Source organism: Scyliorhinus canicula, chromosome 8 (genome assembly GCF_902713615.1).
Source record: "Scyliorhinus canicula chromosome 8, sScyCan1.1, whole genome shotgun sequence".
Taxonomy (NCBI): Eukaryota; Metazoa; Chordata; class Chondrichthyes; order Carcharhiniformes; family Scyliorhinidae; genus Scyliorhinus; species Scyliorhinus canicula.
Genome location: NC_052153.1, coordinates 140,302,959 through 140,328,392, shown reverse-complemented (window position 1 = coordinate 140,328,392; position 25,434 = coordinate 140,302,959). Strand labels below are relative to the sequence as shown.

General features: G+C 46.0%; 1 protein-coding gene across 1 annotated transcript in view; it reads left to right on the top strand.

Annotated features, from left to right (window-relative positions):
* rasa1a (RAS p21 protein activator (GTPase activating protein) 1a) overlaps window positions 1-25,434 on the top strand; it is a 285,109-nt gene that overhangs the window by 107,957 nt on the left and 151,718 nt on the right. Inside the window, 3 exon segments of the mRNA XM_038805349.1 lie at window positions 4,906-4,958; window positions 9,009-9,159; window positions 23,947-24,025. Coding sequence (XP_038661277.1) covers window positions 4,906-4,958; window positions 9,009-9,159; window positions 23,947-24,025 — 283 coding nt within the window.

Sequence of the window (25,434 nt, the reverse complement as noted above, 5' to 3'; positions counted from 1 at the left end):
TGTGTTCCCTAAACTCAATCTTCCAGTTGCACCTGATCACTTTGCTGAGTCCCACAAATGATTATTGAGTTAAATACTGTCCCACCAGCCTTGCAGTTTATTCTTCTCAGAGTTTATAATCCCTGTCTTCTCTCCCTTGGCATAGCAGAACCAGGAATAGTGATTGAGAAGACTGGGACATTGACTGTACGCTACGATTCGGTAAAGATGACTATGTTAGTCTATTGGTTTAGTCTGTGAGGCATTTCTTTGGCAAAAGTTCTCAGATGCTAATGAGGATAACTTTGCAAGGTCAACTGGGTAGGTGTGACTTTATCGTTTCTGATGCCATCAATGCTGTGTGCCTTTCCAGTTTTGCTATTCAAATTTTCTGTAGCTGTTTGATACAAATAAGTGGCTTGCTAGGCCATTTCAAAGGGCATTTAAAAGTCAACCACATTGCTGTGGGTCTGGATTCGCATGCAGGCCAGATTGTGCAAGGACGGCTGATTTCTTTCCCTGAAGGAAGAGTGAACCAGATGGTTATTTATAATAATCTAGTTGTTTCATTAGCATCTTTCCTAGTTTAAAAAAAAGTAATTTAATTTCTTCCCGCAGTAATGGTGGTATTTGAACTGAACTTCAGGCAGCTGGATTATTAGCCCTGTTTCAGCAAGAACAAATACCACTTCCCCATGAATAGTGATTTCAGCAGTCAGAGGTGGAGCTTCAGTAGCAGTTGCTTGCCTCTTTGCAATCGCATTGTGGTAAGAGATAAGCTCTCAATATTAAAGCTATGCTAACAGGGAAGCACTTCCTCACTTATAGGCCTGCGGGCTTTTTCTCATCCTAACATCAGGTAGTAGTACACATTGATACCAATGACATAGGCAGGAAGGGTGAAGAGGTCCTGCAGAAGGAGTTCAGGAGGTTAGGCAATAAGCTAAAAGCTGGACCTCTAGGGTTGCAATCTCAGCATTATTCCCTCTGGCACCTGCCAGTGAGGCTAGAGATTGGAGGATTGTGCAGCTAAACACGTGGCTAAACCAGTGGTGTAGGATGGAGGGTTTCAGATTTCTGGACCCTTTGGAATCTCTTCCGGGACAGGTGGGACCGGTACAAGAAGGACGGGTTGCATCTAAACTCGAGTGGCGCCATTATCCTGGCTGGGAGATTTGCTAGTGTCACTCGGGAGGATTTAAACTAGTACGGCAGAGGGGTGGAAACCAGAGCGTTAGCTTAGAAGGTGTCATACTGAAGGGGTAATAGAGAACAAAAATAAGAGAACAACATGATCCTCAGGCAGAGAAAAAAGATGACAAGTGTGAGAAGGGAGGTGGTCAATTCAGGACTGAGGGTATTGTACCTTAATGCGCACAGTATACGGAACAAGGTAAATAGGCTTGTTGCACACATTAAAATTGGCCGGTACGATGTTGTGGGCATCACAAAGATTTGGCTGCAAGAGGATCAGGGCTGGGATCTAATACACAAGGATATGTGTCCTATCGAAAGAACAGGCAGATGGGCAAAGGGGGCGGGGTTGCTTTGTTAGTAAGGAATGAAGTTAAATCGATAGCAAGGAGCGATATAGGATCAGAATGCATAGAATCTCTGTGGGTAGAGTTGAGGAATCGCAACGTTTAAAAGACCCTGATGGGAGTTATGTACAGGTCCCCTAGCAGTAGACAGGATATGGGGCAGAAAATAAATCAGGAGATAGAGAAATCAATTTAAAAAGGCAATATCACAATAATTATGGGGGACTTCAATATGCAGGTGGACTGGGAAAATCAGGATCCCAAGAAAAGGAATTTGTGGAATGGTTAAGAGATTTTTTTTGGAGCAGCTTGTGGTAGAGTCCCGATGGAACAGGCAATTCTGGATTTGGTGATGTGTATTGTGACAGACTTGATTAGGGATCTTAAGGTGAAGGAACCCTTGGGGAGCAGTGACCACAATATGATAGAATTTGCCATGCAGTTGAAGGGAGGTGCTGGGAATCAGATGTAACGGTATTACAATTAAATAAAGGTAACTACAAAGACATGAAGGAGGAGCTAGCCAGAGCTGATTGGAAAAGGAGCCCAGCAGGGAAGACAGTAGAATAGCAATGGCAGGGGTTTTTGTGGGTTATTCGGGAGGCACAGCAGAAATTCATCCCAAGGAGGGAAACATGTTCACGGCAGGACAAGGCATCCATGGTTGAAGAGGGAAGTAAAGGACAGCATAAAAGAAAAAGCATACAAGGGGTGAGGTTCAGTGAGACGCCAAGAGGTTGGAAAGCCTTTAAAAGTGAACAGAGGACAACTGAAAAAGGGGAGAGAAGATGAAACATGAGTGCAAGCTAGTTAGTAATATAACAGAAAATAGGAAGAGTTTTTTTTCAGTACATAAAAGGTAAGAGAGAGGCAAAATTAGATATTGGACCACTGGAAAACGTTGCTGGAGAAGTAATAATAGGAAATAAAGAAATGGCAGACAAACTGAACAGTTACTTTGCATCTGTCTTCACGGTGGAAGAAACCAGTGGGATGCCACAGCTCCAGCAGAATCAGGGGCCAGAGGTGAGTGTAGTGGCCATCACTAAGGAGAAGGTTCTGGGTAAACTGAAAGGTCTGAAGGTGGATAAGTCACCTGGACCGGATGGACTATACCCCAGGGTTCTAAACGAGATAGCTGAGGAGATTGTGGAGACATTGGTGGTGATCTTTCAGGAATCACCGGAGGCAGGAAGAGTCCCAGAGGACTGGAAAGTGGCTAATGTAACACCACTGTTTAAGAAGGGAGGGAGGCAGAAGATGGGAAATTATAGGCCGTTAGCCTGACTTCAGTCATTGGTAAGATTTTAGAGTTCGTTATTAAAGATGAGATCGTGGAGTACTCAGAAGTGCATGATAAAATAGGAATGAGTGAGCATGGCTTTGTCAAAGGGAGATTGTGTCTAACAAATCTGTTAGAGAGTTCTTGAGGAGGTAACAAGGAAGTTAAACAAAGGAGAACCAGTGGACGTGATTTATTTAGATTTCCGCATAGGAGATTGTTAAATAGATTAAGAGCCGATGGTGTTAAGGGTAAGATCCTGGCATGGATAGAGGATTGGCTGACTGGCAGAAGGCAGAGAGTGTGGATAAAGAGGTCTTTTTCAGGATGGCAGCCAGTGACTAGTGGTGTGTATCAGGGGTCTACTGGGGACCACAACTTTTCACAATATACATTAATGCTCTGGAAGAAGGAACTGAAGGCACTGTTGTTAAGTCTGCAGATGATACAATATCTGTAGAGGGACAGGTAGTATGAGGAAGCAAGGGGACTGCAGAAGGTTTTGGACAGGCTAGGTGAGTAGGCAGTGAAGTGGCAGTTGAAATACGATGTGGAAAAGTGTGAGGTTATGCACTTTGGAAGGACGAATTTAGGCATAGACTGTTTTCTAAATGGGGAAATGCTTAGGAAATCAGAAGCACAAACGAACTTGGGAGTCCTTGTTCACGATTCTCTTAAGGTTAACATGCATGTTTAGTTGGCAATTAGGAAGGCAAATGCAATGTTAGCATTCGTGTCAAGAAGGCTAGAACACAACACCAGGGATGTACTTCTGAGGCTGTATAAGGCTCTGGTCAGACCCCATTTGAAGTAATGTGAGCAATTTTGGGGCCCATGGTAAGGAAAGATGTCCTGGCCTTGCAAAGGGTCCAGAGGAAGTTCACAAGAATGATCCCTGGAATGAACAGCTTGTCGTATGAGGAACGGTTGAGGACTCTGGATTTGTACTCGTTGGAGTTTCGAAGGATGAGGTAGATCTTATTTAAACTTACAGGATACTCCGAGGCCTGAATAGAGTGGACGTGGAGAGGATGTTCCCACATGTAGGAAAAACTAGAAGCAAATCTCAGACTAAAGGGACGATCCTTTAAAACAGAGATGAGGAGGAATTTCTTCAGCCAGAGGTTGGTGAATCTGTGGAACTCATGCCGCAGAAGGCTGTGGAGGTTAAATCATTGAGTGTCTTTAAGACAGAGAAAAATAAGTTCTTGATTAATAAGGGGGTCAAGGGTTATGGGGAGAAAGCAGGAGAATGGGGATGAGAAAAATACCACCCATGGTTGAATGGTGGAGCAGACTCGATGGGCAGAGTGGCCTAATTCTGCTTATATGTCTTATGTCTTATTGACTGGATTCTCCGTTATTGGGACTATGTCCCAATGCCGTCGTAAAAAGTGTGGACTTTTATGCCAGAAAACCGGCGTGAAAAGACAACATATTCCGAGCCCTACAGGGGGCTAACAGGGTCCCGGCATAAAGCCAGTAGTTTTTGCTGCAGATACGGGCCCAGCACTTCCGGGTCGGAGGCCGCGCGTAAGCACGGCGGCAGCCTCCAGCGGCCGCGCTGTGCTCCATGGTGGAATCAGACCGCGGAGCTAGACACTAAAAATAGTGTGTAGCCGAGCAGCCACGTGCCCGACCCTGACCGCCCGCACAAACATTGCCTGGCCACGTATAAGTGCGTGAAGATAGCATTATAACTTCAGAATGCAGCCGAGCCTCTTTGGAAGGGAAAAAAAAACAGACCTTGAATCTTGAGCAGTCAAATTGGTGGATGTCAAGGGCAGAGCCTGGGTGCAGTCTGTCATGTACAAGATTTGTCCAGGCTGTCTGATTTCTCCGATCTTAACTGGAGAAAATGTGTCTGAATTATTTGCCATGTGAGTAACACGTGACCTGCAGCCATGCCACACTGCACTTTAACTTTCCAATATATCAGTAAGCTATTCCAGAGGTGAGCATCACACACCATTCATCATTTGTGGTGCACTCTTCCACATCATTCAGCCTGCAAGGTTAAGCTAATTCTGCTTATATAGGTAATAATGATAAAGCAAAAATGTTTTTTTTAACTTGTTTCATAATTTAATTTTTATTCTCTAGCTGGTTTCATGGGAAGATATCAAAGCAAGATGCATATAATCTACTAATGACAGGTATTGATTTATTATATGTAGCGTTGGTTAATTATGTGGCAATATCATTCTGTGCTTCTAAAACATTTTAAAATCTAATTTGTGTCTGTCCATAGAATCCCTGCAGTGCAGACGGAGGCCATTCAGCCCATTGAATCTGCACTGACCCTCCGAAAGAACACTCTGTCTAGGCCCACTCTCGCGCATTGATCATGGCCAATCCACCTAACCTGCACATCTTGGACTGTGTCCATCTTGTCAAAAGACATGTATAATGATGGAATCAAAGAATGGTTCGAGCACAGATGGAAGCCATTTGGCTTATCATGTCCTGGCCAGCTCTCTGCAAGCGCAACTCAACTAGTCTGCCTTTCCTGTATTTTCCCATAGCCCTGCAGTTTTCTTTCTCTTCAGACAGTTATTCAACTCCCTATTCAAAAGCACAACTGAATCTATCTCTGCCTCTGGTACTTTTGCTTTTCATCTTAAATCATTGTTTTCTGGTTCTCAAACCTTGTAGCAAAGGGAACATGTTCTCCCTCATGTTTAGACCCCTCATGATTTTGAACAGTTCCAGCAAATTTCTTCCCTTCCTCTCCTCGAGGGAGAACATTCCCAGCTTCTGTAATCTATCCGTAAATCCTTAACTTGTGGAAATATTCTTATAAATCTTTTCTCCACCTCTCTAGTGTCTCCCTATCCTTCCTTTCCTTGTGCTTCCTCAAGTGCAGCGCCCAGAATTGGATAAAATATTCCAGTTGAGACTGAACCAGTGTTTTCCACAGGTTCACGAGAGCTTCTGAGCAATTGTACTCTATGCCTTTATTTATAAAATCCGCGATCCTATATGCCTTTTTTACTGCTTTCTTAACCTGTCTTTCCACCTTCAAAGCATATATACACCAAAGTTCTTCCACTTCTGCACCCCCTTTAGACTTGTATCCTTTGGTTTATATTGCCTCTCCTCTTTCTTCTTACCAAAATGGTATTATATTTATTTGCCACATGTCCTCCCATCCCATCAGCCTATGTTCTCTTGAAATCTAACATTATCCTCCTCACTGTTCACAATGCTTCCAAGTTTGTGTCATCTGCAAATTTGAAATTTGTGCTCTACACATCATTAATATAGATCAGTAAAAGTATACTGTCCTCCAGTCCAAAATCCAACCATTCATCACTATGTTTCTTGTCACTCAGTTAACTTTGCGTCCATGCTGCCACTACTACCTTATTCCATGCGCTTTAGCTTAGCAAATTAGCTTATTATATAGTAATTTTTCAAATGTCTGTTGAAAGTCCCAAGTACCATATCAACTACATTACTCTTAATAAATCTAGCATCCTACAGTGCAGAAGGAGGCCATTCGGCCCCTCAGGTCTGCATCAATCCTATAAAAGATTACCCTACCTAGGTCCACTCCCCCACCCTATCCCAATAACCCCACTTAACCTGCACATCGCTGGATTGTGGGAGGAAACTGGAGACTCAGAGGAAACACACGCAGACATGGGGAGAACGTGCAAACTGCCCACAGAGAGTCACCCAAGGCTGGAATTGAACCCGGGTCCCTGGTGCAGTGAGGCAGCAGTGCAAACCACTGTGCCGCCCTAACCTGTAATGGCTTTCCTTAATTAATCCATATTGTGTTAAAGTTTTATCATTTTTCATGATTGACTAATATAGTTCTTGCATAATTCAGCGCTATTTATCCTGTAAATGCACTAAACATAGGTACAAAAACTTTTAAGAATGAGAGCATTTGGGTTAATTTTTTTGCAGCTCCATTTAAAATCTGTCAAGCAAGCATTTATTTTCAACATTGCAGTTTTTAACTGTCCACACTTAACTTTTTAAAAAATAAATTTGGAATGCCCAATTCTTTTTTTCCCAATTAAGGAGCAATTTAGTGTGGCCAAACCACCTCCCCTGCACATTTTTGAGTTGTGGGGCTGAGACCCAAGCAGTAAACTCCACATAGACAGTGACCCGGGGCTGGGATTGAACTTGGGTCCTCAGTGCCGTGAAGCAGCTGTGCTAACCACTGCATGACCGTGCCATCCCTGTCCACACTTAACTGTTGACTTAAATATTATTTTCCTGAAATGACAGTAGGTGGCACTCTTAACAGTAGTTCCAAGTACTGTCTTGGCTCCATGTAACATTACCTGTTGCTGCATTATATTTCCCATATCTGTGCTTTCTGTAGCAAGCATTTGTCAACAATAAGTTGTCAACAAAAATTGTATATTTTGAAATACCAGGATTTAATGAAATCATTTTTTTTTTCTTTTTACTGAGTGTGACTTATTGTCCGCATTGTGCTTAAGCGAGAGCACGATGAGGCTGTTAAAGAGCGTGAGAGGTTAAAAACGAGAACCGCACCGGAGCTAATCTGTTTGCGATCTAACATGCTCGCTCCCCTTGGCGAAATCCGGATCTCACCTTAGTGTGGGGAAAAACCAATAATCACAACTTAAGCCCAATCTCCATACAACAAATGGGAGTGACCCCTTATCTAACTGACTTCCCAGCAAGTGGTCATGCGGGCATCGACTAATACTCCTTTTTAAACACTTGAAGTTGACGGAGGGGCTGCTGCTGGGGTCCCAAGGAGGTGAATAACCATCTTCGCTCATAGCCCAGGTTGGGGTGGCCCACCATGGGTGTGGGGGTGGCAGAGCAAGAGGGGGTGGCCATCCATGGTCTCGGCTGTGGGCTGGTCTAATCGTCCGCTGGTGTGCCATGCCAACCCCTGGATCATGTGAACCCATTTTGCCCCAGTCTGCCCCACCGGCCACCCATTATTCCCACTGACCACGGAGGCCTCCAGCCGCGCGGTTGAAGACCATTGTTAATTTGGAATTGGCAATTGTAGTTAAGTGAGCACGTCACGCATACCAAGTGGAACCCCGTGGGTAAGAGTGCCATGTAGCATGTAGGAGTTATTGCCTAGCATATTGATCAGACAGTGATGTCTAAACACTGTGCTCGAACATTGCTGGAAGTAACACCGAACACCCAGGGGCTGTACCCCAGCACCGGGGACATGGGACATTACCTCAGAGGGTGAGTGAGTGCACCGGAGAGGGAACCTGCCCCTGGTCCAGGTAACGTTACATGCGGGTCTCACACCATCTCCAGTTCCTGACACATATTGAACACAAGAACTAGGAGCAGGAGTAGGCCACCTGGCCCCTCGAGCCTGCTCCACCATTCAATAAGATCATGGCTGATCTTTTGTGGACTCAGCTCCACTTTCACGCCCGAACACCATAACCCTTTATTCCTTTATTCTTCAAAAAACTATCTATCTTTATCTTGAAAACATTTAATGAAGGAGCCTCAACTGCTTCACTGGGCAAGGAATTCCATAGATTCACAACACTTTGGGTGAAGAAGTTCCTCCTAAACTCAGTCCAAAATCTACTTTCCCTTATTTTGAGGCTATGCCTCCTAGTTCTGCTTTCACCCGCCAGTGGAAACAACCTCCCAGCATCTATCCTATCTATTCCCATCATAATTTTATATGTTTCTATAAGATCCCCCCCCGCATCCTTCTAAATTCCGAGCACAGGTTATTGCTGAGTAAGTTCCACTTGATAGCACTGTTGATGACTCCTTCCATCACTTTGTTAATGATGGAGAGTAGATTGATATGGCGGTGATTGGGTGGGTTGAATTTGTCCTGTTTCTTGTGTACAAGACACACGTGGGCAAATTTCCCCATTATTAGATAGATGCCAGTGTTGAGGGGAATTGCAGAAGAATGAGGAAAAGAAAGGAAGATGTGAGAGATGAGCTTACAGAATGAAAAGGATTAATGATGGAATTAAAGTGGTAGAAATGGGAGCCAGTTGTTGGAAAACAAGATTTTAAATAATGGGATACAGGAAATGTGAATGAATGGTTTGTTGTGGACTGCATGCCACATTTTCCCTGTAATTTAAAATGGTGTTTCAAATACATCAGTTGCATCCAGTCACACCTATTTCCAGTAAACTTTTAATTGCAAGATTAATTGTACTAAATGTATTAAATAGAATAATTAATTTGTATTTTTTATTTAGTTGGCCAAATATGTGGCTTCCTTGTAAGGCCATCGGATAACACACCGGGTGACTACTCGCTTTATTTTCGGACAAATGAAAATATTCAACGATTTAAAATATCTCCAACATCGAACAATCAATTTATGATGGGTGGCCGATATTACAACAGGTAATCAACCTCATTTCTGCACTTTTTGTAAATTAAGTTCAGAGATAACTCAAAATTACAGTTGACATGGCAACTTAATCCCCAGGACTGTTCTGTTCTGTGCTGCATGGCCGGCAATTTCCATGTTCCTCTTCAAATGAATTACTCACTTGTGCCACTCTGGGAAATAAAAACCTGCAACCCGCAACAGCTGCATTCCCATAAATGCTCATTGCTGCCTCCTACTTAAAAAAACAAAAATAGATAAAGATAACAAAGACAGAAATTACAAATTGAGAGATATCTTTATTAGTGTCACAAGTAGGCTTACATTAACACTGCAGTGAAGTTACTGTGAAAACCCTGAGTCGCCACACTCCGGCACTTGTTCAGGTTCACTGAGGCATATTTCAGAATGTCCAATTTACCTAAGAAGCACATCGTTCGGGACTTGTGGGAGAAAACCGGAGCACCCGGAGGAAACCCACGCAGACACAGGGAGAACGTTCAGACTCAGCACAAATTCCCAAGCTAGGAATCAAATCCGGGTCCCTGACGCTGTGAAGGAACAGTGCTAACAACTGTGATATTGTGCCGCTGTGCAACACACAAGCAAAAAGGAAACTGAAGCAGACCGAGAACATGCCAAAAAATGTAAAGGACAAACTGATCTAACCTAGGAATGACAAAATAGTTTCTTATAATTATAATATGAATATTTTAAAACATCACCCTGCATAAATCTAGTCATATTAAACTGATTTTAGATAATCACCTGAATTCCCTGTTTCATAAAAAAGAGAACTTGCAACTGATTCCAGGAAGGTTTTTTTAACTAGTGGTTTGTGTTGGTGTTTATTCTAAATTGCAACACAGAGTTGATTGAACATCATGATTCCCAGGCAAGTTGACCGCTAGATTTTTTGGTGCATTTTCACAACGTTAGTGATGGATCAATTCAATTTTTGATATTCACACGAGTAATATAATGTTAGGGTTTAACCTCAGTAGCTTAAAATATCAATGCCAATATAAATGTCTGACAATTTCTTGAGTTCACTTGTTCCTATTAACGTTCCAAATATCGGTAGGCCAACTTGACTATCACTATGAATACCACATTCTATTCCATTTGTACTTGTTTAGTGCAATTTAGAAAGAATAAAAACCAATAGGAAAATTATCTGGCATGTAATCCTTTTTAAAATGTCGTGCTTTGTTCCATCACAATGATTCCTTACTTTGCTGTGTTACAGCAATGATCTAAGACCTAGTTTTGCAGATTCATTCCCTGTTTAGACAGTCGATGTATTCTATTGTTTCCTGAACCAGAAAAATTCTCATTGTTTATTGTTGTATTAGCTTATAGTTTAGATTTTTTTTTTCTCCCCACTCTGGTCGCTCAAGATTCATTCAATCTTGTTACAAACAACAAACAATTGAATCAATGCAGGAAAGAAGTTAATTTACAATGTCCTAAGATCAGTTTGTATAAATGCAGTGTGAGTAAAGAATTTGACTTTCTAAAGGGTTCCTGTATCTTTTGACCCTCAGTGAGGATAACAAACAAATATTCCACACTACTTTGTTTGACCACAGGGCAGCACGGTGGCCTAGTGGTTAGCACAACCGCCTCACGGCGCTGAGGTCCCAGGTTCGATCCCGGCTCTGGGTCACTGTCCGTGTGGAGTTTGCACGTTTCTCCCCGTGTCTGCGTGGGTTTCGCCCCCACAACCCAAAAATGTGCAGAGTAGGTGGATTGGCCAAGCTAAATTGCCCCTTAATTGGAAAAAATAATTGGCTAATCTTAAAAAAAAAATAAAATAAAAAAAAAATACTTTGTTTGACCACAAAGAGTGTTTGGGAGACTTTAGGTCCGCCACTCCACTGCGCCGTTTCTGCCCACCCCGCCGATTCCCGGAGAATCCAACCCATGATGTGTGTTCTGGCCAGGATGTCTTAAAAGTCTAACTACTGTCTGGATAATTGCCACATTTCTAGTACTGCCAAATCTGTTAACACGGGAAACAACAATCCAACTTCCTTAAAATTGTTGATCATTTAACCATAGAGCTTGTGTCAAAACAGGTTCGACACCAACTGTAGCAATCACTTAAAATGTTCAATAGCCAAGACTCTTTGAGAACCTTAAGACTGCGGACAGTCTACAGACCCAGTTGATCTCCTCATGCCCAATAATGTTATCTGTCTGTGTGATTGAATCTTTATCTTGGTATTTTTATAAAAATGTTGATCGGGCAAAGATCTGTGTGCACTGATATGTATTTGAAGCAAAATGCTAAATAGCACTATACTATTGCTGCTGAGACAGCTTCAACATAAACCAATGCAAGGTACGCTGCTACTTGGCATGACCACATAAGCACACAAGCTGTTTTGTTTTATTCATTCTTTTCTGAAAGGAGGAAGTGAGTAAAGAATTCTTATCCCAAGCAGGTCTGTTGATCTTCATGAGAGTTTCCAGAAAATCTGTTTACCCCTCATCTTTTTAGTTTATTATCTAAATTTGTCTCACTACCGGTAGATATTTCACCAAGTGGATATTTTCACTGTGACTCTTTAAAAACTGTGCAAGACCAACTAGCCTTGACCTATTCTGGCATGGGGAAGAACTTGGCATAATTGGATACTGAACCTGGAATGTCAGATGTTTCACTGGGATAGTCAACTTCTTGATTACTGATATTAAAAACATTCTAGCACCCATGCATGATGGGTATTTAAGTCTGCAAATAAAATGCTACTTCCAAAATCTAGCCACATTGCAGCAGCTACAATACAATCAACCCCTGTGTAACTGTTAGGTGCTGGTTTAGCACACTGGGCTAAATAGCTGGCTTTTAAAGCAGACCAAGGCTGGCCAGCAGCACGGTTCAATTCCCGTACCAGGCTTCCCCGAACATGTGCCAGAATGTGGCGAGTAGGGGCTTTTCACAGTAACTTTATTTGAAGCCTACTTGTGACAATAAGCGATTTTCTTTCTTTCTTTCTTTTCAAATACATTCCTGTTAACACATTTTTCCTCTGCGCTTGTTACAGTTTGAAAGATCACCAAAAAACTTGGGAACAATATTTAGGTTGTGAAACAATTATAGAAGCTGCACCGATCCACCGTCTAGTGAGGGGCTAGCAGGCACGCAGCATTACCTGAGGATACGCCTGGAGAATTGTCTGTAGCCGCGCATGCGCACGGCGGCGGCCTGAATCGGCGGCGCCCTGCAACGTGGCGCTGGCCACACGCGGACCCGGCCAGCAAAGTCTGCCCCCCGTAATCAGCCTCGACACCCTCGGAACACCCCCCCACCAGTGCCCCCAGCCCCCAACAAGCCTCCTCCTGCCTGCGGAACGGCTCCGCCTGACTGGCGGCGCTGGACTCAGTCCGCAGTCGCCATGCCGGGTTCACGAAAATAAAAAGAAGTGTTCCACGCCGTCGGGAAATCAGCCCACCGGGGGCGGAGAATCGGGGGAGGGCCTGAGGTCAGCGTGTGACATTGCAAAAGCGGTGCCGCCCCTGATTCCAGCACAAGCGAGGATTCTCCGGCCGATCACCGAACACGATTTTGGTGTCGCCGACCGGAGAACTTCACTGTACAGGTTGGATTAGATATGGATTTATTTTTGGTTTTGTACTAGATTCTCTAAAAGCCTGCAAAGTTGCCAATGTCATGTAAGTCAAGTGACTTATTCTTAAAGCAACATTGCAAATGACTACAATAACTCACATATGCAAAGGCTGTTTAGCACACTGGGCTAAAATTTCCAATATTATTAAACAGATTTGTTCAGGGAAGTGGAGGTCAGAAGTTACTGTCAGAATGAGCTATTTGGGAGTCAATGAGCGTTTCAGGTTATCATCGTGCAGATAAGGGCTGTTTAGCACAGGGCTAAATCGCTGGGTTTGAAAGCAGACCAAGGCAGGCCGGCAGCACGGTTCAATTCCCGTAACTGCCTCCCCGAACAGGCGCCGGAATGTGGCGACTAGGGGCTTTTCACAGTAACGTCATTGAAGCCTACTCGTGACAATAAGCGATTTTCATTTTTCATTTCATTTCATAAGGTCCAACACAACTAATTAGTATATTAACTAAGTCATTTACACACAGTCAATAAGATGGACAATCAGATGGGCATGTATTCCTTGTTGGCAGCCTGCAACTTCTGGGACTTTGTCATTCTCGACCGTCAATGTATTTTCAAGTTCTCTGGTAGATGTCTCTACCCTGGAAGGTGTTAAAGTCTCACCTCTTCAACACAGTCTTGAACCTGGAGCTGAATCGCTTATGCCTAGGTTCGAGAAGATATCGTCAATGGCTGGGGAGCTTTCGCGATTCATGCAGCTTATTGGTGGCGTGGATCTGTGGCATTTTGCGAGGCCTAGGACGAGGGAGCTTTCTTTCTTTTCACATGTTCGCAGGTGTTATTCGCGGATAAGAGTTTTTTGTTCAGATAAAACATTGATTTCAAGAGTGGCAGGGACAGAATACTCGGCGAGCGTGGCGTCTGACCACACTCTGCACTGGGTGGACCTGCGGGCGGAAAATCCGCCCCCTTGCAGACCCCAGTGGAGACTGGATGTTGCTCCCTTGCGGATAAGGGAATATGTGGGAGGTTGGAAGGGACTATTTATGGATCAGAATGACAACGCGGCAGTCTCTGCCGGGGTGCTGTGGGAGGCATTGAAGGCTGTACTTAGAGGAGAGCTCATCTCGATCCAGGCGCACAGAATAATGGTGGAGGCTATCTCCGCAGTCGTTCGCAGTTACCTGGAATCAGGAATCACATGACGAGGTGCTGTTGAAGGTGCGCCAGAGGCTCCAGATGGAGTTTAATCTGGCCACCTCAGATAAGGCAATGAGACAACTGTGCAGAGCTAGGGGGTTTGTGTACAAATATGGGGAGAAGGATGGCAGGATTTACACCCACCAACTGAGGAAACAGACCGCTGCTAGGGAAATGGGTAGGCTCAGGAATGAGGGGGGTGAGGTGGCAACAGATCCGGCAGGAATTTTTGAGTCTTTCTCTCAGAGACCATACTAATCGGAACCGCCGCCAGAGGATTAACTGAGACGAAGATTTTTGGATCGATTATAATATCTGAGGTAGACTGGGACAGGGTGGAGGGGTTGGGGGTCCCAGTAGGTCTGCAGGAGGTGTTGGGATGATTGAGTTTGATGCAGTCAGGGAAGGTCCGGACGGATTCTCAGCCAAATTTTCTAACGCTTTGGTGCGTTGCTGTGTCTGTTAATGGTGGGGATGTACAATGAAGTGCTGGAGAGTGGTGTACTCTTCTCTCTCCCTCTCCCACCCCACGCAGTCGCAGTCTTCCATTTCCTTCATCCATAAAAGGGGCAAAAATCCTTAGCGATGTAGATCTTAGCTTCCAATTAGATGCGAAGCTCCTGGCTAAGATTTTGGCTACCCGTGTCGAATGATGTTGCCGGATGTAGTTGGTGAGGACCAAACTGGGTTTGTAAAAGGCAGACTGTTAGTAACCAATATACGGATGTCATTAGACGTAATCATGATGCCCGCAGGAGGAAGCAAGATGAAGGCTGTGGTGTCAATGGTGGTGGCCTGGCTCTCCCTAATTTTCGGAGTTACTACTGGGCTGCCAATATTGGCATAGTCCGGAAATGGGTGTTAGATCAAGGGTCGATGTTGTGTAAGGGGTCTCATGTAGGGAGACCGCCTTAAGGCATTGGTTTCAGTTCCTCTTATCGTTCTGACTAAGTAGATACTCACCAAATCCAGTGGTAGTTTCCACTTTGAGGGTGTGGAATTCTTGCCGGCTACATTTTGGCCTATAGGGCATGTACAGAAAGGCCCCCGATCTGTGGTAACCTTAGATTTGTCCCAGCGAGATGGATACCCGGTGTAAGGAGTGGGACCGTTTGGGGATCAAATGCTTCGAGGACCTGTTTCTGGGTGGGACGTTAGCAGGCTTAATTGAGCTAATGGAGGCTTACCAATTGCGGTAATGAGTTCAGATACCTCCAACTAAGGGCCTTTTTGAGTAAAAGATGGGTTCGCTCCTAATGTTGCCGCCCTGGGGCTCTGTTGCTCGTTCTGGGTGAGTGTGCTTAACACTCAATTTGTCTCTGTTTCGTACTTAGCTCTGGAGTCGCCAGGTACCGTTAAGATACTGCCACAAGTTTCAAGGTTACGTTCAAGCAATAAAACCATACACCAATTAGTAAGTTCAAACAACTGAGTTCTATTATAATACAATTATAATACTACCCATGCACACACGAAGAGAATTAAACTATTTCTACCGCTAAATAAACCAATACTTATCTCAAGGGAACTGCCGGATCAGGGGACAAGGCCTCTTGCTCTGCTCTGGTCTGCAGACTTCAGGTTGAAAAGGGGTCAGGAGTGTCTATCTCTGGTAGCGATCGTTGTGAGACTTACTGCTGGCGACCTGCTGTCCCAAACCTCTCCTCTCTCTCGTTCAAGGTCTTCTTGGCAAAACTGGTCGAGATGCTGGTCCAGAGAGGAGGGCTGGACAAGGAGAGCGAACTATGTGTGGGACCTGTCTTTTATAGGTCCCAGGGCTTCGCACCCTTTTGGGCGGACCCTTTTCCTGCTGGGAATCGATGGGTCTCTTCCCAATCGATATGTTTGAATCCCCCCAATACTGAGGCTGTTCCTTGGCTACTGGAGGGCTTTCAGGTGCTTTGTTTTCGGACCCACTGGTGCCGGGGTGTCTGGTTTCTCCATACACTGTTGCAATCACTTCCCCACTTTGTGTCGAGTGTCCCTGGGATCGTTCCATTACTATGTACTATCCCGGAGATTGCCTCATTAGTATGCAGAATGTTCGTTTCGGTGCTGTCTGCTCTCTTAGCAGACAGAATCCACATTTGCTTTGTGCAGCCTGCTGGTGCTGCAAACATTGTCCATTTTGACCTGTAAGCTTTGCGTTCCTCCATTTTGTATTTAGGGAATGGCCAACTTCGGTGCCTAGGCCAGGCTCCTCTCAGAGGATGATATTGGGATGGGCAAGATCTCCGAGTTGGGCAGATGGAGGAAGTTTTGGTGGTGGTAATGCAGCCAAAATGGAAGGAGGTATTCGGAGGCACAGTGAGAGGTTGGATTTGGGGAAAAAAAACTGTATAGGATTAATGCATCCTCGTTCTGTGCCAGACTTAGTCTTAAAGTTGTACATAGAGCACATATGATGCTGCCAAGGCTGTGCCGATTCTTCCCAAAAGCGGTCGATCAGTATGCACATATGCCAAGTCTCCTGTGAATCATGCCCACATGTTCTGGTCCTGTCCAATATTAGTGGGGTTCTGGGAGGGAGTCACAGATGTATTTTCTCAAATGGTGGGAATGATGGTCACGCCTTCTCAATGGGTAGTTATTTTTGGAGTTTGAGGATCTGGGTGGTTAGGTAGGGGGCGTTTTGGCAATGAATGGTCCTGTGTTGTGTAGGTGTGCTACTATCTCGCATTCATGGGGTTGTCCTGGATATTTTAGGTTGTCCGCTAAAAATGTGTGTGTTTTGGTCCGTTTAACTGTTGTGTCCCATCCTTGTAACAGTAGGATCCACCTAGCTGCTCTTATCTGGCTCACTGAACCGTCCTTCAGTCGACCGTCTAAAAGTAACTGCGTGGGGGTGTGTTCGGTCAAAATGGTGATGGGATTGAGTCCGGTAATGTATGAGAAGTACTGAACTGCCCAAAACACTGCTAGTAGGTGCCTCTCGCAGGCTGAAAATCCTTGTTCTACGGGGTCTAAAAGTCTGGAGGCATAAGCCATTGGTCGTAGTTGCTCGTGCCGTTCCTGAAGGAGCACGGCCGAGAGGGTCAGATCGGTGCTAGCTACCTCTATTGCATAGGGGGAGAGCGGGTCTGGAACTTGTAGCGCGGGTGCTGCGCTGAGGGCTTTCTTTAACTCTTCCACAGCCTCTGTATGCTGCGGAAGCCATTCCCAAGGGGCTCCTTTCGTAATGAGGTCTGAGAGTGGGGCTACCATGGTCGCAAAACCATCGATATGGTTCCGACAATACCCAACCAGTCCTAAAAACGACCGGAAGGCTGAAACATTCTGGGGAAGGGGCAATTTGACGATCGATTCAATTCTTTTGAACTCGATCTCGCGTTTGCCGTGTGTGATGACTGTACCCAAATACATCACTTGATTCTCCAATATTTGGGCCTTTCTGGGGTTAACTTTACATCCAATGTCTTCTAAAATTTCCAGGAGCTCGGACAGAAGCGTGATGTGCTCTGCCTTGGTGTCTGTCTGCAGTAATAGGTCGTCCACATACTGTACCAGACATTCGGGTCGGGAAAATTTTGCTAATCCATTTGCAGCTGTCGGTGGAAAATGGAGGGGGAATTGTGGAATCCTTGTGGGAGGCATGTCCACGTATACTGCTGTCCTTTGAATGTGAAGGCAAATTTGTACTTGCACGCTTTTGCCAGTGGGATTGACCAGAAGCCGTTGCTAATGTCCAATACCGTGAAATATTTGGAGTGGAGTCCCTGCTTGAGCATGGTCTCGGGACTTGTTGCTACCATGGGGGCTACTGCTGGGGTTACTTTGTTGAGTTCCCGATAATCAATGGTCAGACGCCATGATCCGTCGGGCTTCCTCACTGGCCAAATACGTGCATTATTAGTTGAGGCTACTGTCCTAAGTACACCCTGCTCTAATAAGCTCTCTATAACTTTTCCAATTTCTCCCTCTGCTTCTAGGGGAAATCTGTACTGTCTCTGTGGTCTCGGGTCAGGTCAGTAACTTGAACTTGTCCAGTCATTCTGCCGCAGTCGTGCCGGTGACTGGCAAATGCTGTCCTGTGTCTGTTCAAAACTGCCCTAACCTGTTTGTCCGTGCTAAGCGTGGTCGGGTCAAAACAATAGTCGCCTACTACGCTAATCCTGTTTGCATACTCTCCTACTGTGAGAGTTGCGGGTGCTCTGTCCGATTTTGCCATTTTCCAGACACACTGATTGACTGGATCGAACGACAGGCTGTGTGCATTCATAAAGTCAATACCCAGCATGTGTTCTACTGTGCGGGGCAGATTAACTAACACAACGGGGTGTCTGGTGGAGATGTTCCCTAGTTGGATGGATACAGGGGCTGTAATGTGTCCCTGCTATGAGTGACCTGTAAATCCGCTGAGTGTAATTGAAGCTGTAGTGGGCCACGTGTCTGCCTGTGCTGTAGTGGAGGAATTAATGGTAATGCGGGACCCTCCTGTGTCCCAAAGTAATTCTATGGGCTTCCCTCTAATCTTTGCTGTGACCACCGGTCTTCCGGATCGGTCCCAGAGGGTGTCACAGATCCAAGAGGGGGAGCCCGAACACTGTCAGTCCGTTCCGTCCACATTGGTCTGTCCTGACTGCGTCTCTATACTGTGTATTGGCTTTGCCTTGTTCCTGGTCAGAGTGCCTGTCTGTTGGCCTCTCTGAGACTTCTGCGGGCCGTTGCATTCCCTAGCAAAATGTCCTAACTGTCCGCAGTTGTAACATTCCTGCGACTTCTGTGGGGTCTGTTCTTTCCTTCGTTTACCCATGCAGGGTTTTGGTGCGCTCTTACTGCCTGTATATCTGCTGCAGCCTGAGCTTCTTCTGGGGTCTTAACTTTAACCTTGCCTTGGATGGATTGTTCCCAAGCACGGGACAATATTTTCGATACCCATTTTTCATTATGGGCCTCTTCTGAGGGGGTCATAACTGCTGCAGACATTCTGTCCTGCATCTGTGGCGTGGGAGATTATGGTGCGGGTCCATTTAACCATATTGTCGCGGGTTAAATGACCGCGGTCTAAATCGCCAAAAACGGCAGTGAAATGAATCCACAGCCTTCCTGCGAATGCTGTGGGATGCTCTGTCCTTTTCTGGCTACACTTATTTAGGCCTTCGACGGGGGATCCTCTGTTGTAGCCTATCGCGTCTAAAATAGCTGTATGCATCTTTTCGAGGGTGCCCCCTCCAACGTTCTGTGGGTCGGGGAGGGCTGCTACAACCGATGAGTCTAAACTCAAAACCGTGAGCTTCACTTGCTCTTGCTCATCCAGGCCGTACATGGTAGCCTGTTGCTTCACTCTTGCGGAAAATTGGTGGGGGTCTGCAGTGGGGAGGAACGGGGTGATTTCCTCACATGCGTCCCTTAGTTGTGTTACGGTTAAGGGGGTGGTGTAGGTGACGTCTGGTGCGCCTTCTGTGGTTGCCTTTCTTTGGGTGGTGACTGGGTTCATAGGTGCGGGTGCTATCTGATCTGTGGGGTGTTGGGGTGCTTTCCTTTTCTGTTGCGCTGCTGGCACACATGTTCCTTGAACATAGCGCTGAGCGATTTTACTTAATTCCTGCCAATCTGGGGTGTTTTCCTCATCTAATTGGGTTCCAAATGTCTCTTGGAACCCATTCTGCACAGAAAGCAGAGATTGCAGCTGCACAATCTGCTTCCTACATTTCACATGATCCACTGTGCTTTGCCTTTTCTCAGTGGTGGCAGAATTGAGTGCTCTTAAAGCTGCCTTTAGATCAGAGCATTGCCTTTGCAGTGCCTCTACCTGCTTCTCTGAATTTTCCCTGATCAGAACTGCGCGCTGCACATCCTGATAGGCTTTCTCATACTGGGTTTGGGAACTGCTCAGATGGGCTAGACAAGACTGATGTGCCCTCTTGGCATCATCCCCCTCTCAATCCTTCTCTGCCAACTTCCTTCTTAATTCTAGATTCTCCTTTTCGATGTCCCTGACATCCGCTTTGCTCATCCTATTCCTCTCTTCTAATTCTTTGCGGAGCGTCCGAACGACCTCCTCTGTGCCTCGCAATTGTGCCAAGCAGGACACAATTGCCATCGGCTTGCGTGCTTTACTTCAATTCTTTTTATGAATTTGAGATAGGTTCTCCCACCAAGTATGTCCTATACTCCCGGGACCTGTCTCCTCATTCAAACAAAACTCACTCCAAAGGGGCCATCCTTTCCCTTTGAGGTACTTCCTGAGTTCCAGCTCCCATACGGGACACTGGCCTACTCTGCTACTGTTGGTCGCTGCGACCACGAACTGCTCTGGGTTCATGAGGCGTTCCATTGCCTGCATGGCCATTTTCTCTTATGCTCTCTTTAATTTGGAACGAGGGATAATAAGGTAATGCTTTTAAATACGGGTACGGCTTTCGCTATGTTCCGATTATAAAACTCCCAACAGTTTGTCGCAACAAAAATCTCTCGGTTTAACCTTAGTTACGCATGCAAAAACACACTTCCGAATTATGACAATTGATTAGAACTCCTTGAACACTTGTGGTTTTTCCTTTTCCCAATTGGATTTCCAATTAAAATTTCTGGGTTCTCTCGGAGTGGGGGGGCCACTTCTAATCGAGTCCCATCTCGGAGTCGCCACTAAATGTTGCTCGTTCTGGGTGAGTGTGCTTAACACTCAATTTGGCTCTGTTTCGTTACTTAGCTCTGGAGTCGCCAGGTATTGTTAAGATACCGTCACAAGTTTCAAGGTTAAGTTCAAAGCAATAAAACCATACACCAATTAGTAAGTTCAAACAACTGAGTTTATTATAATACAATTATAATACTACCCATGCACACACGAAGAAGATTAAACTATTCCTACCGCTAAATTAACCAATACTTATCTCAAGGGAACTGCCGGATCAGGGGACAAGGCCTCTTGCTCTGCTCTGGTCTGCAGACTTCAGGTTGGTACAGGTTGAAAAGGGGTCAGGAGTGTCTATCTCTGGTAGCGATCGTTGTGAGAATTACTTGCTGGCGGCTGCTGTCCCAAACCTCTCCTCTCTCTCGTTCAAGGTCTTCTTGGCAAAAGCTGGTTGAGATGCTGGTCCAGAGAGGAGGGCTGGACAAGGAGAGCGAACTATGTGTGGGACCTGTCTTTTATAGGTCCCAGGGCTTCGCGCCCTTTTGGGCGGACCCTTTTCCTGCTGGGAATCGATTGGGTCTCTTCCCAATCGATATGTTTGAATCCCCCCAATACCGAGGCTGTTCCTTGGCTACTGGATGGGCTTTCAGGTGCTTTGTTTTCGGACCCCGCTGGTGCCGGGGTGTCTGGTTTCTCATACACTGTTGCAATCACTTCCCCATTTGTGTCGATTGTCCCTGGGATCGTTCCATTACTATGTTAACTATCCCGGAGATTGCCTCATTAGTATGCAGAATGTTCGTTTCGGTGCTGTCTGCTCTCTTAGCAGACAGAATCCACATTTGCTTTGTGCAGCCTGCTGGTGCTGCAAACATTGTCCATTTTAACCTGTAAGCTTTGCGTTCCTCCATTTTGTATTTAGGGAATGGCCAACTTCGGTGGCTACAGCTCACAGGCCAGGCTCCTCTCAGAGGATGATATTGGGATGGGCAAGATCTCCGAGTTGGGCAGATGGAGGAGGTTTTGGTGGTGGTAATGCAGCCAAAATGGAAGGAGGAATTCGGAGGCACAGTGAGAGGTTGGATTTGGGAAAAAACACTGCATAGGATTAATGCATCCTCGTTCTGTACCAGACTTAGTCTTAAAGTTGTACATAGAGCACATATGACGCTGCCAAGGCTGAGCCGATTCTTCCCAAAAGCGGTCGATCAGTATGCACATATGCCAGGTCTCCTATGAATCATGCCCACATGTTCTGGTCCTGTCCAATATTAGTGGGGTTCTGGGAGGGAGTCACAGATGTATTTTCTCAAATGGTGGGAATGATGGTCACGCCTTCTCCATGGGTAGTTATTTTTGGAGTTTGAGGATCTGGGTGGTTAGGTGGGGAAGGATTCCTTGGAGAATGTTGTGGCGTTCGCCTCCTTACTAGCCTGAAGGAGAATTTTGCTAAACTGGCGTTTCTCAGATTCCCCAAGTATCTGGTTCTTGGTGCGGGACCTTGCTGAGTTTCTTCATTTGGAGAAAATCAAGTCGCCATTAGAGGTACGGATCTGGGGTTCTTCGTGAGGTAGAAGCTGTTCATCGACTGTTTCAAGAAGGATTAGCACAACAGCGGGGGTGGGGGAGGTTAAGTTGGGGAGGGTGACGAGGTACAGTAACTATTTGTTACTGAGGGGTAGAGGGGTACTTTATTTTGTTTAAAAACATTTTTTTGGGGGTGTAACTGATGTATTTGTATTTCTCTTCATGGGGGGGGTTTCTGCTGTGTCATATTGCTAGAATGTTATATGCACTGTTACTATGTTATGGAGCGTTTGATATTGTTTTGTTTTGGCTTCCTGTTTTTTTCATTTTCTGGGTATGTCATCAATAAATTATCTTTTAAAAGATAGGGGGCTGGATTCTCCGTTCCTGCGTCTAAGTGCTGACGCCAGCGGAGGATCTGTGGAGTTCCACGATGGAACAATCGGTGCCATGCCCGCACCGATTCCGCTACCAGTGAGGGGCTAGCGCCGGCGAAGCGTGAAACACCCACGGAACACGCAGAAATCGATGGGAGAATCGCCGGGTCCGTGTTGGACACGCGCAGGGGTGAGAAGCTTCAGGTGCGCGTTCACTTACACCCCCTCCCCCCCCATACACCCACTGATCGCGACTGAAAAGATGGCGCCGGTTGTGCTGGACCGTGCACCCACCCACCTAGACCCCACTGCCCACCTCCCACTACTTCTGCCAACCTTGGCAGAAACCACCCGACTAGTGGCACGACTGTCAGCGAAGTATGGAGGTGCTGGACACTGTTCGTACGTCCTCTCTCTCTGTTTCTCTCTCTCACTCCGCAGCCATAACGCCAGGCTCTCTACTGTTGAGATCACACGTGTCCGCGCCATCGGGAAGTCAGCCAATCGGGAGCTGAGCATCATGGGTGGGCCTGCTAATGAGATGCAAACCTGATTGCAACTACGCGCAGCACACGTCGTAGTGACGCCAATTTGGAGGGAGCGGAGCATCATGATTCGGCGCCAAGCAGGCGCCTGCCGTAATTTTGGCGTTGGGAGCTATTCTCCGCCTGATCGCCATTTCCGATTTTGGTGTTGGGCAATGGAGAATCCCGCCCAGGGTCTTCTGATTTGATCAGTGGTTGGGACAGTAGGTTGTGACTGCGAGTAAGGCAGGTAAGGGCAGGAGTGCAGCCATTGCAATTGTCGGACAGATTTGAGGTTCCTTCAGCTTGTTTGCAAGAAATTCGGATTGGAGGGTTGATTAACTTACTGGGCATGGCATCATGGTACAGAAAACCATTGAAGTGTGGGGGAGCAAAAAATAATGTTGTAGTAGTAGGGGACACCATAGAACCAGCTGATTTCTTTTCCCACTATTTTCTGTTTTTTTGGGGGATTTCAAGCATCCGCAGTATTTTGTTTTTATTATAGTTGGGAATGTGACACTGCTCTCTGCAGCAAAGACTGCGAGTCCGGAAAACTGTGTTGCCTTGGTGCCGGGACATCTGCTTCGGAGAACTTGGAGGGGCAGGATTTGGTCATCATGGTCTATGTAGGTACCAACAACATAGGCAGGGCAAGGAAAGAGGTTCTGCATAGTTAGTATCAGAAGCTAAGCACTTCCATGAGATGGTAATATCGTGCACACATCATTCTACCTAGTGTTCTTTGAGAGGGATATTGTTGTATTGGAACACAGTTTAAATGTGATGAGTTATTCTTGAACTGTTTACATTGTTTGCCATAATACTTAGTTAAGCTTGCATGCAACCAATAATTGAAGATGCATGCATTTAGACTTGGTCAGAAGAGGTCTCTAAGTAGAGGTAATTCAGTGTCTATTAATTATTTTTAAATTGCAACAGTATTTGGATCTTCTCATTGTCATGACAATCTGTTTAAAAATATGTGCAAATTCTATTACAGTATGGAGGAAATCATTGAGCACTATAGGAAGGAACAGATTGTTGAAGGTTATTACCTCAAAGATCCTGTCCCCTTGCAGGTGAGTTATAATCTGTATAAATGAAGAAACATTGTTATATATGAGCCACATGATTTAAAATACTTAATCTAGAGATTTAATTTTTGTCTATGCGTGGAATGGTAGTGATTGGAGATGGATAGAGAGCTGGTGAGCAGACAGGAAGCAAAGAGTTGGAATAAATGAGTATTTTTCCAATTGTCAGACAGTGACTAGTGGGCTACCACAGGGATCAGTGCTAGGACCCCAACTGTTCACATTATATATTAATGATTTAGACAAGGGAACTAAGTATTATCTCCAAATTTGCAGATGGTGCAAAGCTGGGCGGCATGGTGAGTTGTGAGGAGGATTCAGAGATGCTTCAGCGTGATTTGGACAGGCTGAGTGAGTGGGCATATGCATGGCAGATGCAGTATAATGTGGATAAATGTGTGGTTATCCACTTCAGTAGCAAAAATAGGAAAGCAGATTATTACTTGAATGGGTGTAAGTTTAGAGAGGTAGATACTCAGCGAGTTCTTGGTGTCCTCCTGCATCAGTCGCTGAAAGTAACCATGCAGGTACAGCAGGCAGTAAAGAAGGGAAATAGTATATTGCCCTTCATAGTGAGAGTATTTGAGTATAGGAATAGAGATGTTTTACTGCAATTGGACAGGGCATTGGTAAGGCCACACCTGGAGTATTGTGTGCAATTTTGGTGTCCTTGGGCGAAATTCTCCGATCCCCAGCAGGGTCGGAGAATTGCCCGGGGCCGCCGAAAATCCCGCCCCCGCCATGTCCAGAATTCTCCCACCCGCAAAAAGTCGGCGTGCCGCCAATCCTGCCGCCCGCCTCGGAGAATGTCGGGGGCCGGCGGGAGGCTACGGGTTTCTGTGCTGCCGTTATTCTCTGGCCCGGATGGGCCGAAGTCCCGCCGACGTGGCCATGGGTCACGTCGGCGTTAATCACAACAGGTATTTAACGGCGTCAACCAGTGCTGATGGTAGACGCCGTTCATCGTGGAGGTGGGTGACAGGCCGGGGGGAGAGGGAGAGAGAGAGATCACAGAGGGGGGAGAGGGAGAGAGAGATCACAGAGTGCGAGTGCCGGTGGGTTGGGGGGAGAGGGAAAGAGAGAGATCACAGAGCGCGAGTGCCGGTGGGTTGGGGGGAGATTCCGGGAGAGAGAAAGATCACAGAGTGCGGGTGCCGGTGGGTTGGGGGGGGGGGCTCTTTTGTGTAGTCACGTCGGGAGGCGTTGATTACGTTGCCCGACGTCAGCGGGTGACACCGACGTGAATGGCGTAACGCTGCTGCTGGCCCATTCGGGCCTGGAAAATACGCGATGTTTCGCGGGGCCCGACGCCGGAGTCATCAGCGCCGTTTTTGGCGCCGGGTCCCGGGCATCGCGACGGTCATCGGAGAATTTCGCCCCTTATCTGAGGAGGG